This window comes from Bacillus rossius, chromosome 14 (assembly GCF_032445375.1).
Source record: "Bacillus rossius redtenbacheri isolate Brsri chromosome 14, Brsri_v3, whole genome shotgun sequence".
NCBI lineage: Eukaryota > Metazoa > Arthropoda > Insecta > Phasmatodea > Bacillidae > Bacillus > Bacillus rossius.
Window position 1 is genome coordinate 42,593,080 of NC_086341.1, and position 20,882 is coordinate 42,613,961.

The 20,882-nt window shown below is 41.7% G+C and overlaps 1 protein-coding gene across 2 annotated transcripts; it reads left to right on the forward strand.

Moving 5' to 3' along the window:
- The first annotated feature begins 4,053 nt into the window (after positions 1 to 4,053).
- On the forward strand, positions 4,054 to 19,460 carry LOC134539057 (basic proline-rich protein-like). Of its 2 annotated transcripts, XR_010076254.1 has the most exons (4): positions 4,054 to 4,162; positions 6,939 to 7,010; positions 9,072 to 11,009; positions 19,147 to 19,460. XR_010076254.1 is itself a non-coding variant. In XM_063380766.1 (2 exons), the coding sequence occupies exon 1, from the start codon at positions 9,158 to 9,160 to the stop codon at positions 10,715 to 10,717; it is 1,560 nt and encodes a 519-aa protein (XP_063236836.1). In that variant the 5' UTR covers positions 9,154 to 9,157; the 3' UTR covers positions 10,718 to 11,009; positions 19,147 to 19,460. The 2 variants fall into 2 exon arrangements, 1 of the variants encoding a protein (XP_063236836.1); XM_063380766.1 differs by lacking the exons at positions 4,054 to 4,162; positions 6,939 to 7,010 and having other exon boundaries at positions 9,154 to 11,009.
- Positions 19,461 to 20,882: the final 1,422 nt, after the last annotated feature.

Here is a 20,882-nt window from a genome sequence, read left to right on the forward strand (position 1 = left end):
ATTTATAGACATGAGTACTATGTTTCCAATGAAATGTTTATGAAATATTCCAGAAACATGACAGATGAAATGTAATCTATTCGAAACATAGTAATGTTACTGCAATATCACAGACATGTTACTGAAACATTGTGTGCTGTATGGGTAGGGAAATAGTGTAACTGCAACTGCAAGTGTAATTGCCAACGTTAATTAAACGTCCACTCCGCACACTCCGTGCGCGATGTGTATGCGACAGTGCAAACCAGACTCGTGTGTGTTATTTGTGAATGTCCCCAACCCAGTTAGGAATCAGCATGCTATGCTGTGTAGGGCCAGTAGTGTATCAGTAATCAGGGATCCCTAGCATCACGACCACCGCCGCCGTTCCTAGTGGGCCACGCAGGGGCATTCGTACCCAACGACCCACCTCGTGGTTAACCACCGAGTTAGCCTGGCGCCCTCCCGGACATGTTTCACGTAAAAAACCAGCCTTCCCGCTAGGAACTACGCCGTATCTCGAACACGAGAACCCGGGCGACGGCAAAACATATAAAACCAGCTGATATAGGGGCCAGAAAAAATTCGCTTAGGGCTACAACAACACATCACCAGAATTCAGTGTGCATGGTAAAGATACATGTGATGCAACAATGGATTCTCTCCATGCCTTTGTGCATTGTAAGAAGCCACACCTATTTAGAGTCTTTGTAATCTCCATGATCCTGGTCCTGGTCCACGGCAGACCGGCGCAGGATCTGTGGAACGTCACGGAGAATCCGGAGACCTGCATCTCTCTGATTGCAAGCGGTGGAGACGACACCGAAGCCATCCAGAACGCCCACAACAACTGCACCCAGGGGAAAGCCACGGCACTCTCCTCGGGCATATTCAACTCTGGCCGCTTGTTCATACCTTCTGGTGTGAGCCTTCTTGTGGACAGCAATGTGACATTGAAGGCCATACCTAATCCGAAATTATACGGTCCATCTGCCTGCGGGACTTACACTAGTAGGTACCGGAGGTGAGTTCAGACCTTTCATCGAGATCACTGGAGCCAAAGGATCTGGAATCTATGGGAAAGGTACAATTGATGGACAGGGAGACGTGAAACTGGTCAGTACGAACATGAGCTGGTACAATATGATACTGGGATCATATCCGGGACAACATTACAATAATCCTCGACTGATAAAAATTAAAAACTCAGAAGACATAACTGTGTATCAGATCACGCTAAAAATTCTCCTTATTTCCGTCTCAGCACAAGCAATACATACGGCTTCACGGTGTGGGGCATAAATATTATGGCTCTGGCAAATATAGGGAACACAGACGCCATCGACCCAGCAGGATCACAGAACGTGACGATCGCCCATTGCACAATTAGTGTTGGCGACGACAACATAGCCATCTCAGCTGAACATGCACCTGTTAGACACGTCTCCATACTGTACAACTACTTCGGCTCAGGGAACGACATGTGTATCAGCAGCGGCACACACTATGGTGGCAGCGACGTGCTTGTCTATGGAATGACATTGACCAACACTGTCAATGGTTTGCACTTAAAGACAGACCGCACAGACGGCAGTCTGGTGACCCGCATCACCTACGACAACGTTTGTATTGACAGCGCAATCAAACCCATCGACTTCTATGTGACGTACTTCGGCTACGTTGGTACCCGTGAGGCAGAATACCGCAACATCGCTTTGAACAATGTGAAGGTAGTCACTAAGGGGATATTTAAATTCCGTGGTATCAGCGACGCTAATACAATCATGGTCACAATGAACGATGTACTCATTGATAAATACTCAAGGTGGCTGGCAAGTCATGTCAACATAACTGGGGAAATTTTAGTTGATGTCTCAGGACATTGTGCATGGAATAAAAATTTACAATGATTATACGAAGTTAAATTTTTCAGGCTCTTTTTGGATTATTGTACACACTACAGAAAAAAATTGGGACATGTCTTTCGATGCCGTTATGACAAACCTATAGGTACATATATTTTTTTACTTAGTCGTACTTAACTCTTTATGCATACTATATATATTTATTGAAATGAAGTATCGAACTGAAACGTATTGGCTGAGTGTTTGGAAAAGGGGGGGGGGGATACAATATAAACTACAACAAAAGAAAAACATTAATTATTATTAATATATACTTGTTTCCAACAATAGTGTATCATTAGATGTGTTTCAATTCACAATGACACTAGGGAAAAAGAACAAAACATTATTTTACTTTGTAAAGAGAGCAGATTCTTTCTCATCTCTTGCCATGCCTGGTGGACACGCCCTTGTATATTCGTAACATTTAACAGATGCTGATTTGTATATTGATAATATTGTGCCAAATTGAACGTGGTTTGTTTGTATATAGGCTATGATGTAATGTAACTCAAGTTTCGGTTTTAAAGAGGTTATACATTATGTTAAGAAACTTAAAAAGAAAATTGGTTCTCTGTAAAGTCGGTTTACAGACGATAGTTAATAGTCCAAGATCCCAGAGCGATAAGACATAACTTATTTTCACACAGATGAAACCTTAGGTTCTCAGTAGCGTCTCGTGTGCTTTGAATACCTGCATGCTTGTGGAGCTCGCCCTGTGACACCTGGGCAGGTACCAGGTGAGAAAGTTAACTAAAGGTAAGAGTTATTTAACTTAAATTTATATGAGTGATTTTTATATATATTTTGTAGAATATTATTCTGAAGTCGTATCATAAGTGTCAGACACTTATTATAGACCACAAATTTTGTCAGATGCTTTAAAGTTCCACAAAAAATAAATTAACTTTACTTATTTTTACATGTCTGATTTTTAAATATGCTATTAAAGTAACTATTACAAAGTTATATTTCATCAGTCAGACAAATTGTAGTGACCAAACATCCCATAAACACAAAAAATATTCAGCCAGGAGTACGAGCATGAGAGCACTATGCCCATGTGTCTCAGAGTAAAAAATTTAAATGTATTAAAAATACTTACTGCTTTAGATCCAAGATTTTTGCATCTCTATTTCAATAAGATAAACTTCAACATTAAGGTTATAATTAATAAATATTAAAGTAAAATAATTTATTGCATATATTTGGGATAATTAATATATTCGGAGCTATTTAGTTTTATTAGGAATTATTTTTATGTTATTGTAAAAAAGATACCAGTTGGGATAATTTTAAGAAAAAATCATTTTAGTAAAAAAATATTTAACTATGATTAATTAAAGCAAATATTTGTTTATTTTTTTGATCATCGTAATCATAGTCACAATCATTAGAATTTTCATCATTCACCCAATCATAATTCTGTCCATTCAAGTCATCATCCTCATTGTCATCAGTTATGTTTTCGTTGCTGGCAGCTTCTTCTGCAAAAAAAAACAGTTCAAAGAATTAAAAAAACATAAAATTACAAATATAATAAATTTTAAACTTAAAGTCAAAGTATAGTACCTACCTACCTGATTTTTGAAGGGATTCACTAACATCTCCTGGTAATTGGTCACCAACAAATAAATGAAAGTGATACTGGTTATCTTCTAACCTCCACCTTGGAATTACTGGTGGGGGATCAGTCTTCCAGTAGCCTCCATGGAGGAAGGAACCACACCTTTATTTGAGATTGAACGACCTGACCAAGTTCGAACGAAGAACTCCAAGCTCCATGATGTAAGTGATATTTTTATAAAAAAATTATCAAAAAACATAAATAAATATTTTTTTGGATACCTATCAATTATGAATTTTCAATACAGCAGATGTGACATCATAATTCAAAATGGCAGACAGTTCTAGGTAACACAATTGCAGCTGTGACATAATCCAAAATGATAGAATCAAAGATGGCGGTCGGGGTCGTCGTACAATATGGCGGGCGTGACACCGCAAAGATGGTGGCCGTGCACCAACACGAGGGTCAGGACCTACCGTAGTATACTACTCACCGACACTCGGCGTGACATCACTGCATCTTCCCGGGTCATTGTTGCCGTGGGTGAGCCAGGGCCGAGGGTGGCTCGTGGAGAGACAATCATTGTTGCCAACAACCAACACTCCCAAAGGACTCGTCGCTAGGAGTCTGCCACAAGGGGACACGTTTAAGAGCGTTCGTGGTCGCGGGCGCGGACAGATGTAGCAGGTGTGCAGAGATGTCGAGAGAGGTAGGTTAAACCAACATCCCTGGCCTGTCTCTCCTCGCTGTCAGCCAGAAGGGAAGACCAGGTATAGTACATTTCAGTGAGCTCCGACCCACCCTCTTGTTCACTGACTATCCCGGGCCGCAGTTGTAGCCATGCAGCAGTTGCTTGGGAGTAGGAAAGTGTGGCCGATAGTATCCTACCGGCAAATGATGTCCTGATGTCCTCACACCCTGTTCATGGCGGTACGGGGAAGGAGGGGAGGCTTTTTTTTTATCTCCTGGGAGTGGTCCTTACTCCTGTGGGAGAAGCTACTTGCCGTTTGAGGTGTCGAGCCTAGTACCCGAGGCGTAATCCTACAGGACCAAAGAATGGATGTAAGAATGCACCGACGGAAACCTACTACCAGTGGAAATTACTCTAGAGCTATGGTTCCCAACCTTCTTCAGCTGGCGACCCACCTTTCCTTATAAGAATACCTCCACGGTCCATCAGTCCATGCTGGAGCAGAAAACCCTATTTGTATCATATATCTTCCTTATGTATTTATAATTTACCATCAAATATTGCAAATATATATGCTTCTTCAAATATACAGATTGATTATTGATAAAAAATTTGTGTTCTGATTGGAAAATGGTTGACAAAATATAAGCACTTTGTAGCAAATCAATTATTTATTTAACAATATATACGTGTTTGCACACAATTCGATTTTTTTCGATTTTTTTAAACTTTTCTGATGGTTTCTGATAGTTTTAGAATCGAGTTGTGACCCACCTGTAACCCTTCTTCGACCCACTAGTGGGTCGCGACCCACCGGTTGGGAACCGTTGCTCTAGAGTAATTACAAAAGTGGGCTATGCCAGAGAATCTTGGTCCTTCTACATCCTCGGTCGTAGGAAAGATGTATTTGGTACAGCGGAAGAGCCATCTCTGCAGGAAACTGCTGATGGTTCCAACACCTTACCGGGGCTTCAGCACTGGTGGACCAAAGGCCATGGTTTCTGACATGCAGAACCTCATAAGGCGGAATGGTAACGGAATGGTTCTGACCTGGAAAAGACTGCGACCATGCAAGGTCAGAAGGGCTGGTCCTGCGGGTCTCCAGTTCCAGAGGTGATCATGTGGTCTGGGCTGGGACAGTTACCTCGCTACGCTCATGGGCTTACAGGTCGAAGGAACCCTTGGGGCCGTGACAAATTTAGGCAGTAGTGCAGGACGGCAATCGTTGACTGGCGAAATTCTTCCGCTGGGGTTTCCTCAAAGAGCACAGGCCATGTGGTGTGTGGTCTCTCGGAGGTTTTAGAGCAAGCGCCATGGAGTGTCACTCCGAAACTGATGGACTGGTGAGCAGTGCTACACTGCTCTGGTGCTAGACTGGAGAGCTTGTAGAGGTTGGATAGGTCCTCGGCTGGATCATGGGCTCTCTGGGTGTTCTGAGGAGTTCCAGAAATGTGAGAGGTCCGGACAGGCACCTCTTCTGCCTCCCGGAGGGACTTAGCCGGCAGGGAAGCTATTGTTTGATGAATGGGCCAGGGGCTGGGATGGCACCGATGATGGGATGGGTAGCCTCAGCCTCTCGACATAGCTCTTCCACGATGAAATGGCATATCATTTCCCCCGCCATATGGGGGCCACGCCATTTACCGTCGGACTTTGCCCCTCAAAGGGTGTTATGCCGGCCCACGAGATTTAGGGAGCGCGTTCGGGTTGAAATGATTGCCTATTTTATCTAAAAAAAAAAAAAGATAATGTAATTTGTAATGTCTAGTAATGCTTGAAGTTTAAATTAGGTACGTATTAAAAATTACGTGTTTTGATGAGAATCTCAATTTGAATGTGCGTGTTAAGTGGCCAAGGTAAGGGTCCAAGCCTCCTGGGAGGCAATGCAATAGTCAATTGTTGTATTAATTTAAGATAAAAATAGTACATTTTGTAGTTCTTGGTGTTTGGACTACAAAACAAAAAAAAAATCACTCCTGGTGAAAAAAAAAAAAAAAAACAAAAAAAAACTGGGCAACAAATTTCTTCGCTCTGATTTGCTGGGTTTTTGGCTTTGGCCAATCACATAACAGCGCAGTCCATTCTCAGCAGCTAGGCACATAGTTTGTTGGTGATATTTACCGCTGAAAATACTGCTGAAGTTGATTGTAACAGAAAGAGCGATTGCGCCAAAGCATACAGTGACCTAGTGGTAGCTGTTAGTTTTTTTAATTTGTGTTTTAAACTGGGGCCGTTAAAGGGCGTTCGTATTACAGATATTTTACCACAAGATATAAAGAAAGTTCGGAAATTGCGGGGATTAATCCAATCTTTAGTACTCACTTCAGCCTCTTATGTCGGAAATTCTGCAAATTTCATTTCGATTCTTAAGCAACTTTCTCTTCAAACAACAAATCTCCTGGTCAGCTTTTATGTGGTATCACTCTTCAGTAAATTGGTCCCCGTTTGTGTATTATCACACATAACTTGGTATTTTACTTTATGTTAATAAAATTTTAGTATGACATTGTGTTTGTAAAACATCAGAAAAAAACCTGTTAATTTACACGGAAACTGCGTATTTCACAGTGATGTTGATTATTTAGGGTATCAAACTACATTTGTTTCAAAAATTGCACAACGAAGTAGTAATTTTACACAAGAAATTTGTAAAATTACACATATCTTCTAGTTTTCCGAAGAAAAAAAAGTAAAAATACCATAACACTGAATGTGTAATTTACATACAATTTTTTTACAGTATTTTCTACCATCTGTAAAAAAAATCGTGTACAGAACATAAATGGCATTACAGGAGCGGAGACAGGGCCTGAGACAACACCAATTATGAATGGCTGAAGTGTGGGACTGTCAAGTTCTACTCAAAGTGAGTATTTACATAACATTCTATTATTTTATTAATTTGTTAAGTTGTTGTCCTTAGACACCCCTGCCTTTTCTCTTGGGTTTGACATGTCCTACATGCCTCTACACCTACCGATCTTTCCTGCCTTTAATATACTGCGGGTGTTCTTGGTAGTGCCATACGCTGGCAAATTACAGCATACTTGTAGCACACCTTGGACGGGTGATTAAGGAATATATCTGTACTCCCGTTGATCTCTGTTAGATTTCGCCTGTAGTATTGCCTCTGGTAGCAGGGGGGTAGCGACGACCCTTGTATTCTGGCCAGGCGCGCGTGGCATGTCTTACGTCAGTGGAGGCCACGTGACGTCAGTGGCCGCGCGGGGCCGCCAGCCTTCTCCGAACCTGGCGCGTGTCGCGGTCCTGTCTGCGTTCGTAACAATAGGCACAGGAATGGACCAGACAGGAGTATGCGCAGAGAGGTTTAAGTTTATCCGTGAATGCCTTGTGTGAAAAGAGTTCCACAAGGATTTGTTACACTGGTTCATGTATTTCATTTATAATCTGGACCTTTCAGGAGCCCACCTATAGAGGAATGAGCTGTGTTTGGGTAAGATTTTTTATTTGAATGCTATGAAATATTTGAAATATTCCACATTTTATTTATGTATTTTCACATTATCAAAATAATATTTTACTACTATCTCATTCGCTTGTCATACTAAGAGCATGTCGTATTAATGCCAGCTGACCTTTCACCACGAATACTTTATTCCTCTGAGTTGAAGTTATTGTTTATTAATGAATTATTAAAGATTGATTGATTCAGTAGAAATTTTGTAATGCGCACTAGACTACTAATTGGGCAGTACAGTACATTTATCTGTCTGAGAGGCATATCTTTCACATATTTATTACAGTAGGTACTGCCATCTAAATTCGATGTCCTCCAATAAACCTTGTTTTTTTCTAACCTAACTAAAACTAAATGTATTTGGGAGGGGTCAGGGTTAGGGGAGGGACCTAGATGCGTCTCAGGCCGAAGCCTATACGCCTAGTCATGCTGGGATCAGCCATGCAGGGAGAGGGTCGCATGCATCATGTGCTAGGAGGGGATTGGCCAGCCACGGCAGCGATTGATGCCATGACTAACTACCGTCACTCATAAATCTAGACTATAACTAGAGATAGGTTGGGCCGAGGTAAATCCTGCACCGACACAGGGAAAATCCTGGGCACTGTCATGCGGGGTGCAAATATGCATGCATTAAGTGTAGGAGGATACAGGAGACAGAGGATGGTCTGGATGAAGAGTTGGACAGAGTAGAAAAGAGTCTACCATGCAGGGGGGGGGGGTGAAGTTAGGGCACTTGGACTCGTCCGCTTTGCTTTTTTGTCCAGGACTGGATTTAGTGACCCGGGACACCAGCGTCCCTGTAAGTGAGTGGCTACACTGACCACTCACTCCGCTGCCAGTCAGCACGATAAGCCTTGTTCTCGGCCACTTTGTTTTAAGTGTCTTGCACAATGAGAAAAATTATATAAGTCATTGTTCTTGATTGTGTCTGCCTGATAAAGAGGCAGAGCCAAGTGCCTTAAACACACACCACCTTTCCGATAGCTGTCTTCACCAAGGCTATGTCTGTAACGAACCTGCCACTCTGCACCTGACTCGAAATCTCTCTTGCTATCAGCTGTTACCCTGAACTGCTCTCTTGTGGCATACTGAGCAACTAAAGCTTTGGTGTGGCTGACTAGAAGGAAGTAATTCATCCCATAAGCAAAATAAACAAGATTACAGAAATACTTAAACTATATTAAAAGATTATGAAGATTAATAAACAAATAAAAGTAAATATATATCAATATTTTATATTTTTTACTCTTTAGTGTACTATTTTTCATGTTGGCTAAGGGAAAAATATATTAAATATAATTTTTTATCTTTCTACAGATACGATAATTAAATAAAAATGCATAAAAATTGGCCAGTAGAAAAATTCGTTTGACAATTCAATTAACTTACCCGCAAAATAATTAATTACAGTTGCCGACCATTTGTAACTGGTTGTTTTGTTCACAGATATGACCAGACACGAAACCAATCTGCTCCTCTGCAGCCGTTGTGGGTATCTGATGAAGAGTTGGAAGTGTCAGCGGTGCTGGGAGATGGTGGCGTGTCAGAGATATTCTGCCCGCTCCCCAAAATTCTGTCCCGCCGCCTGTCTTACAAAATCCTGGAGCACCACCCACTGCTCAAAAACCTGTAGCACCACTTGTCCCTCAAAATCCTGGAGCACAACCTGCCCCCCAACATTCTCTCCTGGAGCCTGCCCTCATTCTCTTAGAGCGCCACCAGTTCCCAAACATTCTGACCTGCCGCCTGCCCCCCCAAATACTGGGGTGACACCTGCCGGCCGATCTTCTGGGGAACAACGTGCGCCCAAACATACCGGAGCATCATCTGCATCTCGAAAATCTGCCAAGCCGTCTGCCCCTCGACATCCTAAAAAGACGCCTGGCTCACAACATCCAAAAGCACCACATGGTCCTAAAAAAACTGGAGCACCACATGCTTCTCAAAAACCTGGAGGACCATCTGGCCCCCAACAACCTGGAGTGCCACCTGCCTCACAATATCCTGGAGGATCATCTGGCCCCCAACAACCTGGAGTGCCACCTGCCTCGCAATATCCTGGAGGACCATCTGGCCCCCAACAACCAGGAATGCCACCTGGCTCCCAACAACCTGGAGGACCATTTGGCCCCCAACAACCTGGAGTGCAAACTGCCTCCCAATACCCTGGAATGCCACCTGGATCCCAATACCCTGGAATGCCACCTGGCTCCCAACAACCTGGAATGCCACCTGCCTCCCGATACCCTGGAATGCCACCTGGATCCCAATACCCTGGAATGCCACCTGGCTCCCAACAACCTGGAATGCCACCTGCCTCCCGATACCCTGGAATGCCACCAGCCTCCCAATACCCTGGAATGCCACCTGGCTCCCAAAATTCTTTCCGGCCTCCTTCCCTTTCGACATGCTGTAAGTGCAACTGTCCCATATATACTGGAGCAAAACCTGACTCCCGACATTCTATCCCCTCTCCTGTCCTCGACGTCTTGTCCCGCTGCCTGCCCCCCAATATTCCGTCCCCCCACCAGACCCCCAAACCAGGGAGCGACGTCTGTTCTCCGACATTTTCTCCCGCCACTTGTCCCCCGACGAGTTCCTCATGCCTCTCTGACATCCTGAAGCGCCACGTGCTCCCCGAAATTTTGTCCAACCGTCTTCCCCCAAAAATCATGGAGCGCAGCCCGCCCCTGGCATCTTGTCCCGCCGCCTGCCCCCCGCATCCTAGAATGCAGCCTGCTCCCGGAAATTCTTTCCAGTCGTCAGCCACCCGCTATCCTGGATCGCTGTCTGTCCATCGACATTCTGTCCCACCGACTTCCCCTCACATCCTGGAGCGCAGCCTGCCTCCCAGTTGCCCGCCTCCCGACATTCTGTCCAGTTGCCCACCTCCCGAAATTCTGTCCAGTCGCATGCTCCCCACATCCTGGAGCACAGCTTGCCCCCCGAAATTCAGTACCACCACCAGATCCCCGACACTCAGTACCGCCACTTGCCCCCCAAAATTCCGTTCCATTGATTGCCCCCCGAAATTCCATTCCATTGATTGCCCCCCGACATTCCATTCCATTGAGTGCCCATCGACATGTTAAAGCGCTGCCTGCTTCCTACATCCTGGAGCGCAACCTGCCTCCCTCGACATTCTACCCCCACACTTGCATTCCACATTCTGAAGTGCAACCAGCCCACCAACATTCTGTCCCGCTGAATGCCCTCGACATTCTGGACTGCCGCTTGTTCCCTGTCATCCTGGAATGATGCCTGCCTGACATGCTAGACACCCGACAATGTGCGGCGCTGCTAGCCTCCCGACATCCTGCAGTGCCGCCTGCCTCCTGACCTCCGGGAGCACCGCCTTTCTTCGACCACCTGCACATAGTTCAGGTAATGTCCACAATTCTCACATATGGCACAGCGTGTATGCTCCGTCGATTTCACGGTTGAGGGTCTCGAAGATTGCTGGCCTCCCACAAAGGCAATTTGAGTTTCGGAGTCAAAGCCGGATCATTCGCATGTGGTAAACATGGAGGATATTACGGTTAACCAGTGAATTTTCTCAGTGAACTCCTATTTTGATAAGCCTATTCATTTGGTTAGCGATCCAATACCATTCAAAATTCCATTTAGTCTCTAATGAATGCGATGTCAGAGATATAGAGAAGTAGATATTTATGTATATATATAGATATAAATATATATAGACAGATATAGAATCATATAGATAGGTATATGTATAGATAGTTATATATAGAGATATATAAGTAGAGAGAAATATGGCTTGTTGGCTTGCCAATCGTGAGGAATCGGCCATGTTCGGGCATATCCGCAGTTCGTTGACTAAGATCGGGACCTCGGTGGCCATCTAGGACGACACCACATTCACCATCTTGCAATTCGCCATTTTGAAAATCTAATTATTTAGGTATCTATATATATGGAAAAATACAACAATTTCTCAAAAAATTAGCTTATTAAAATAAACATTGATTCGATTGATTTCTGTCCTTGGTTCGAACCTAGAATGATGCAAAATGTTAATTTCAGGTTTAAAAAATAATTTATTCAATAAAATGTTGCAGACAAACCCTATAAACTACTTAAATTCCTCATCCACCAGCCGTCAGAATGCTACCGATGCAAACCTGGTTGCCACCTTGGAAATTTGTAGGCCTAATTATTCAACTAGAAATTCGGGGGAAAAAATCATAAAAAAAAATCGTTTGAAAAAATAATGACTGATTCAATCGATATCCGTCCTTGTTTCGATCCTTACTAGTTGCAAAAAAATATTTTAATTAAAATTAATAAAAAAGTGACAAGTTCTAGAAATAAAACAACAAAATAAAAAATAAAATACTTATAACATAATTTCTGCAAGTACAAAAAAAAAATACTAGCGCTTCTCGATGTCTACAGTCTTCTTAGAAGGCGATGCGAGTCATTTGCATGCCTTGACATATGTTTTCAAGACATCTCCACATGGCAGTCGATTAAACAGCCACGTCGAGTTGGTAGCTAGGAATGTCTATTCAGTAGCCAGACAAATGATCGGCTGCCAGGTACAATCAGTTTGTGGCCGACATGTCCAGCTTTCAGCTAGACATGTCCAGTCAGCGACCAGGCACGACTAATTGTTGGCCAGACACTTCAGATTGGTGGCAAAGGTACGTCCAGTCGGTTAACAGTCATGCCTGTTCAGTGGTCAGGCACGTATTTAGTGGTTACGCTCATTCAGTTTATTGACTGGACACGTCCAGTTGTTTGGTTAGGGTATTTCCAATATGTGTCCAGGCAAACACGATATGTTGGTGGCCATGTACGTATATTCAGTGACCAGATACATGCATTAGTTGATGGCTAGACACCTCCAGTACGTGGCGAGGCATTTCAGATAGGTTGGACAGGCACAACAGTGGGCTGGTCATACTAACAAGGACACTTGGTGGCCTGCAACTTAAAATAACGAGGATAAATATTTTTAAAACACAATTTAAAAATTTAAAACTAAAAAAATAAATATATATACGAACTAAATGTTAATACCAAGTATCTGCTTACAGGAGTGCGAGGAGATATTTATAAATACGAACTAAATGTTGATACCAAGTGTCTGCTTACAGGAGTGGCGGGGAGATATTTATAAATAAGAACTAAATGTTGATAACAAGTTGATGCTTACAGGAGTGGCGGGGAGATATTTATAAATACGAACTAAATGTTGATACCAAGTGTCTGCTTACAAGAGTGGCGGGGAGATATTTATAAATACAAACTAAATGTTGATACCAAGTATCTGCTTACAGGAGTGGCGGGGAGATATTTATAAATAGGAACTAAATGTTGATACCAAGTGTCTGCTTACAGGAGTGGCGGGAAGATATTTATAAATACGAACTAAATGTTGATGCCAAGTATCTGCTTACAAGAGTGGCGGGGAGATATTTATAAATACGAACTAATTGTTGATACCCAGTGTCTGCTTGCAGGAGTGGCGGGGAGATATTTATAAATACGAACTAAATGTTGATACCAAGTGATGCTTACAGGAGTGGCGGGTAGATATTTATAAATACTAACTAAATGTTGATACCAAGTGTCTGCTTACAGGAGTGGCGGGGAGATATTTATAAATACGAACTAAATGTTGATACCAAGTGTCTGCTTACAAGAGTGGCGGGGAGATATTTATGAATACGAACTAATTGTTGATACCAAGTGTCTGCTTGCAGGAGTGGCGGGGAGATATTTATAAATACGAACTAAATTATGATGCCAATTATCTGCTTACAAGAGTGGCGGGGAGATATTTATAAATACGAACTAATTGTTGATACCAAGTGTCTGCTTGCAGGAGTGGCGGGGTGATATTTATAAATACGAACTAATTGTTGATACCAAGTGTATGCTTGCAGGAGTGGCGGGGATATATTTATAAATACGAACTAAATGTTGATACCAAGTGTCTGCTTGCAGGAGTGGTGGGGAGATATTTATAAATACGAACTAATTGTTGATGCCAAGTATCTACATACAAGAGTGGCGGGGAGATATTTATAAATACGAACTAATTGTTGATACCAAGTGTCTGCTTGCAGGAGTGGCGGGGATATATTTATAAATACGAACTAAATGTTGATACCAAGTGTCTGCTTGCAGGAGTGGCGGGGAGATATTAAAAATACGAACTAAATGTTGATGCCAAGTATCTGCTTACAAGAGTGGCGGGGAGATATTTATAAATACGAACTAAATGTTGATACCAAGTGTCTGCTTACAGGAGTGGCGGGGAGATATTTATAAATACGAACTAAATGTTGATACCAAGTGTCTGCTTACAGGAGTGGCGGGGAGATCTTTATAAATACGAACTAAATGTTGATACCAAGTGTCTGCTTACAAGAGTGGCGGGGAGATATTTATGAATACGAACTAATTGTTGATACCAAGTGTCTGCTTGCAGGAGTGGCGGGGAGATATTTATAAATACGAACTAAATTATGATGCCAATTATCTGCTTACAAGAGTGGCGGGGAGATATTTATAAATACGAACTAATTGTTGATACCAAGTGTCTGCTTGCAGGAGTGGCGGGGAGATATTTATAAATACGAACTAATTGTTGATACCAAGTGTCTGCTTGCAGGAGTGGCGGGGATATATTTATAAATACGAACTAAATGTTGATACCAAGTGTCTGCTTGCAGGAGTGGTGGGAAGATATTTATAAATACGAACTAATTGTTGATACCAAGTGTCTGCTTGCAGGAGTGGCAGGGAGATATTTATAAATATGAACTGAATGTTGATACCAAGTGTCTGCATACAGGAAATGCGGGGAGATATTTATAAAAACCAACTAAATGTTGATACCAAGTGTCTCTTACAGGAGTGGCGGGGAGATATTTATAAATACGAACTAAATGTTTATACCAAGTGTCTGCTTACAGGAGTGGCGGGGAGATATTTATAAATACGAACTAAATGTTGATACCAAGTGTCTGCTTACAGGAGTGGCGGGGAGATATTTATAAATACGAACTAAATGTTGATACCAAGTGTCTGGTTACAGGAGTGGCGGGGAGATCTTTATAAATACGAACTATATGTTGATACCACGTGTCTGCTTACAAGAGTGGCGGGGAGATATTTATGAATACGAACTAATTGTTGATACCAAGTGTCTGCTTGCAGGAGTGGCGGGGAGATATTTATAAATACGAACTAAATTATGATGCCAATTATCTGCTTACAAGAGTGGCGGGGAGATATTTATAAATACGAACTAATTGTTGATACCAAGTGTCTGCTTGCAAGAGTGGCGGGGAGATATTTATGAATACGAACTAATTGTTGACACCAAGTGTCTGCTTACATGAGTGGCGGGGGGATATTTATGAATACGAACTAATTGTTGACACCAAGTGTCTGCTTGCAGGAGTGGCGGGGAGATATTTATGAATACGAACTAATTGTTGACACCAAGTGTCTGCTTACAAGAGTGGCGGGGAGATATTTATAAATACGAACTAATTGTTGATACCAAGTGTCTGCTTGCAGGAGTGGCGGGGAGATATTTATGAATACGAACTAATTGTTGACACCAAGTGTCTGCTTACATGAGTGGCGGGGGGATATTTATGAATACGAACTAATTGTTGACACCAAGTGTCTGCTTACAAGAGTGGCGGGGAGATATTTATAAATACGAACTAATTGTTGATACCAAGTGTCTGCTTGCAGGAGTGGCGGGGAGATATTTATAAAAACCAACTAAATGTTGATACCAAGTGTCTCTTACAGGAGTGGCGGGGAGATATTTATAAATACGAACTAAATGTTTATACCAAGTGTCTGCTTACAGGAGTGGCGGGGAGATATTTATAAATACGAACTAAATGTTGATACCAAGTGTCTGCTTACAGGAGTGGCGGGGAGATATTTATAAATACGAACTAAATGTTGATACCAAGTGTCTGCTTACAGGAGTGGCGGGGAGATCTTTATAAATACGAACTATATGTTGATACCACGTGTCTGCTTACAAGAGTGGCGGGGAGATATTTATGAATACGAACTAATTGTTGATACCAAGTGTCTGCTTGCAGGAGTGGCGGGGAGATATTTATAAATACGAACTAAATTATGATGCCAATTATCTGCTTACAAGAGTGGCGGGGAGATATTTATAAATACGAACTAATTGTTGATACCAAGTGTCTGCTTGCAAGAGTGGCGGGGAGATATTTATGAATACGAACTAATTGTTGACACCAAGTGTCTGCTTACATGAGTGGCGGGGTGATATTTATGAATACGAACTAATTGTTGACACCAAGTGTCTGCTTGCAGGAGTGGCGGGGAGATATTTATGAATACGAACTAATTGTTGACACCAAGTGTCTGCTTAAAAGAGGGGCGGGGAGATATTTATAAATACGAACTAATTGTTGATACCAAGTGTCTGCTTGCAGGAGTGGCGGGGAGATATTTATGAATACGAACTAATTGTTGACACCAAGTGTCTGCTTACATGAGTGGCGGGGGGATATTTATGAATACGAACTAATTGTTGACACCAAGTGTCTGCTTACAAGAGTGGCGGGGAGATATTTATAAATACGAACTAATTGTTGATACCAAGTGTCTGCTTGCAGGAGTGGCGGGGAGATATTTATGAATACGAACTAATTGTTGACACCAAGTGTCTGCTTACATGAGTGGCGGGGGGATATTTATGAATACGAACTAATTGTTGACACCAAGTGTCTGCTTACAAGAGTGGCGGGGAGATATTTATAAATACGAACTAATTGTTGATACCAAGTGTCTGCTTGCATGAGTGGCGGGGAGATATTTATGAATACGAACTAATTGTTGACACCAAGTGTCTGCTTACATGAGTGGCGGGGAGATATTTATGAATACGAACTAATTGTTGACACCAAGTGTCTGCTTACAGGAGTGGCGGGGAGATATTTATAAATACGAACTAATTGTTGATACCAAGTGTCTGCTTGCAGGAGTGGCGGGGAGATATTTATGAATACGAACTAATTGTTGATACCAAGTGTCTGCTTGCAGGAGTGGCGGGGAGATATTTATAAATACGAACTAAATTATGATGCCAATTATCTGCTTACAAGAGTGGCGGGGAGATATTTATAAATACGAACTAATTGTTGATACCAAGTGTCTGCTTGCAGGAGTGGCGGGGAGATATTTATGAATACGAACTAATTGTTGATACCAAGTGTCTGCTTGCAGGAGTGGCGGGGAGATATTTATGAATACGAACTAATTGTTGACACCAAGTGTCTGCTTACATGAGTGGCGGGGAGATATTTATGAATACGAACTAATTGTTGACACCAAGTGTCTGCTTACATGAGTGGCGGGGGGATATTTATGAATACGAACTAATTGTTGACACCAAGTGTCTGCTTACAGGAGTGGTGGGGAGATATTTATAAATACGAACTAATTGTTGATACCAAGTGTCTGCTTGCAGGAGTGGCGGGGAGATATTTATGAATACGAACTAATTGTTGATACCAAGTGTCTGCTTGCAGGAGTGGCGGGTAGATATTTATAAATACGAACTAAATTATGATGCCAATTATCTGCTTACAAGAGTGGCGGGGAGATATTTATAAATACGTACTAATTGTTGATACCAAGTGTCTGCTTGCAGGAGTGGCGGGGAGATATTTATGAATACGAACTAATTGTTGACACCAAGTGTCTGCTTACATGAGTGGCGGGGGGATATTTATGAATACGAACTAATTGTTGACACCAAGTGTCTGCTTGCAGGAGTGGCGGGGAGATATTTATGAATACGAACTAATTGTTGACACCAAGTGTCTGCTTACAAGAGTGGCGGGGAGATATTTATAAATACGAACTAATTGTTGATACCAAGTGTCTGCTTGCAGGAGTGGCGGGGAGATATTTATGAATACGAACTAATTGTTGACACCAAGTGTCTGCTTACAAGAGTGGCGGGGAGATATTTATAAATACGAACTAATTGTTGATACCAAGTGTCTGCTTGCAGGAGTGGCGGGGAGATATTTATGAATACGAACTAATTGTTGATACCAAGTGTCTGCTTGCAGGAGTGGCGGGGAGATATTTATAAAAACGAACTAAATTATGATGCCAATTATCTGCTTACAAGAGTGGCGGGGAGATATTTATAAATACGAACTAATTGTTGATACCAAGTTTCTGCTTACAGGAGTGGCGGGGAGATATTTATAAATACGAACTAAATTATGATGCCAATTATCTGCTTACAAGAGTGGCGGGGAGATATTTATAAATACGAACTAATTGTTGATACCAAGTGTCTGCTTACATGAGTGGCGGGGAGATATTTATGAATACGAACTAATTGTTGACACCAAGTGTCTGCTTACATGAGTGGCGGGGGGATATTTATGAATACGAACTAATTGTTGACACCAAGTGTCTGCTTGCAGGAGTGGCGGGGAGATATTTATGAATACGAACTAATTGTTGACACCAAGTGTCTGCTTACAAGAGTGGCGGGGAGATATTTATAAATACGAACTAATTGTTGATACCAAGTGTCTGCTTGCAGGAGTGGCGGGGAGATATTTATGAATACGAACTAATTGTTGATACCAAGTGTCTGCTTGCAGGAGTGGCGGGGAGATATTTATAAATACGAACTAAATTATGATGCCAATTATCTGCTTACAAGAGTGGCGGGGAGATATTTATAAATACGAACTAATTGTTGATACCAAGTGTCTGCTTACAGGAGTGGCGGGGAGATATTTATAAATACGAACTAAATTATGATGCCAATTATCTGCTTACAAGAGTGGCGGGGAGATATTTATAAATACGAACTAATTGTTGATACCAAGTGTCTGCTTACATGAGTGGCGGGGAGATATTTATGAATACGAACTAATTGTTGACACCAAGTGTCTGCTTACATGAGTGGCGGGGGGATATTTATGAATACGAACTAATTGTTGACACCAAGTGTCTGCTTGCAGGAGTGGCGGGGAGATATTTATGAATACGAACTAATTGTTGACACCAAGTGTCTGCTTACAAGAGTGGCGGGGAGATATTTATAAATACGAACTAATTGTTGATACCAAGTGTCTGCTTGCAGGAGTGGCGGGGAGATATTTATGAATACGAACTAATTGTTGATACCAAGTGTCTGCTTGCAGGAGTGGCGGGGAGATATTTATAAATACGAACTAAATTATGATGCCAATTATCTGCTTACAAGAGTGGCGGGGAGATATTTATAAATACGAACTAATTGTTGATACCAAGTGTCTGCTTACAGGAGTGGCGGGGAGATATTTATAAATACGAACTAAATTATGATGCCAATTATCTGCTTACAAGAGTGGCGGGGAGATATTTATAAATACGAACTAATTGTTGATACCAAGTGTCTGCTTACATGAGTGGCGGGGGGATATTTATGAATACGAACTAATTGTTGACACCAAGTGTCTGCTTACAGGAGATCTTTGGAGGCAGTACCTCGCCACGTGTCGAACATCCGCTGAAGACCGTCTGGAACATCTCCAGCGCTCGAGGAACATCACGTGCCAGGTGCCACGTGCCACGTGCCACGTGCCACGTGCCACGTGCAGGCTCCAGTGCCTTTCCCCCCTCGCGGACGGTGGCACTTGCAGTTCGGGATCGCCCTCGAAGTTCTTCACAGCGGACCAGCCCACAAACACCGCTTCTTCTACAGCGGCAATCACTACACCGCATTACACAGAACATTTCTTCTGGCCAAGAATAATAAAGAAAAAAAATTTCTAAAAATTATTTGGTGCTTATGATTTGGACATCATCAATGTATTATTTTCTAGCCAAAAAAAAAATAGTGAAAACAATATTTTATTAGACCTGCTGTCTACAATAAATAGAATTTACCTGCATTTTCAATGTGCTATACACGAACCATGGCGCAATTTTTGGCCGAAGTGATATTTTGTCACCACACCTCTTCCGTTTTAGTTTACTGTAGTGGGGAGTATAGATAAACAGAGAGAGAGAGAGAGAGAGAGAGAGAGAGAGAGAGAGATAGGATGAGAGAGAGGCACATATCCACGTTCCAGGACCAACACCATCAACTGTATCTCGATGCCACACCGACATAGCCTATGCGTATCGCACGGCTAACACTAAATGATTCGAGATAAATTAAACTGATGTGCTGGATTGTGGATCTGGTAGAAAGGTCAGCTTAAAAGTTATTCTCCGGCTGTTTCTTCGTAATTTCTAATAGTGTTAAACATATTTAATAAATGTTGGTGTCGAAAAATTTAATAAAATATTTTGTAACCTAAACTTAAATAATTCCTTAGTGTTGAACTCCCCATAGTGATGTCGATACTTTTACACAGGGATCGATATATCAAGTCGAGGTTTCTAAAAGCATATTTAATAGGCCTCAGTTACGAAAATATGTTATAATTTTTTTTTTGGGGGGGGGGGGTGTGAAATAATAACCAAGCTTACAGTTTTTTGCGCTTGTTTTTTTGTTTCACTGATTAAGAAGTGTTTTCATGGGGTTTTAAGCAAAGTTTGTGTCTAAATGATATAGTTATTAATATTATTTATGTTTTCAGTTAATTTTTTAAATGAACTGAACTAATACTTTATTCTATGATAGCCCATTGTTTTATAACACGCACTTATTTAACATCTTTTTTATTCACGTGGATATTTTTTCTTCGCTCCCCTTACTTTTTTTACTAACCTAATGTGTCACCTTTTTTAATGATTTTTTTTTGCTCTGGTCCCAACAACCCATTAATGCAAATTTTGTACAACGGAAAAGAACGTTGGTTTATTGTCTTTGAGCCATAAATACGGTGTCATAAAATTAAAACATTAAAACAAGATGTTTGCCTTTTTATGTAAAGTTTACAAAACGCAGTCCAGATTTCTTCGTACTCTTGAAAACTTGTCAAGGACTTATTCATCGCTTATTCTAATGTATCTATGGATCGAAAGCAATGCTAGTCCATTAAGCCTTTTTCCGATGTAGTATTTATTAATTAAGTCTCCAACCTTGAGAAGCTTCATTGTGCGGTTGCAACAGAAACAGGCAGAACTGCAAGTATTTTCAATAGAATTTAAATGTCAGGGAAGAAAGTCTTGTCACATTTTTCTAGAGTAGGTACTAAAGGCTGTTTTGGGAAGATTTTTAGATTTGTTCTGACTCCACATTTCTTTCCACAA

Bases quoted from the DNA above. Each gene is read 5' to 3' on its own strand.
- LOC134539057 (XM_063380766.1), top strand. From the start codon at position 9,158: ATGGTGGCGTGTCAGAGATATTCTGCCCGCTCCCCAAAATTCTGTCCC.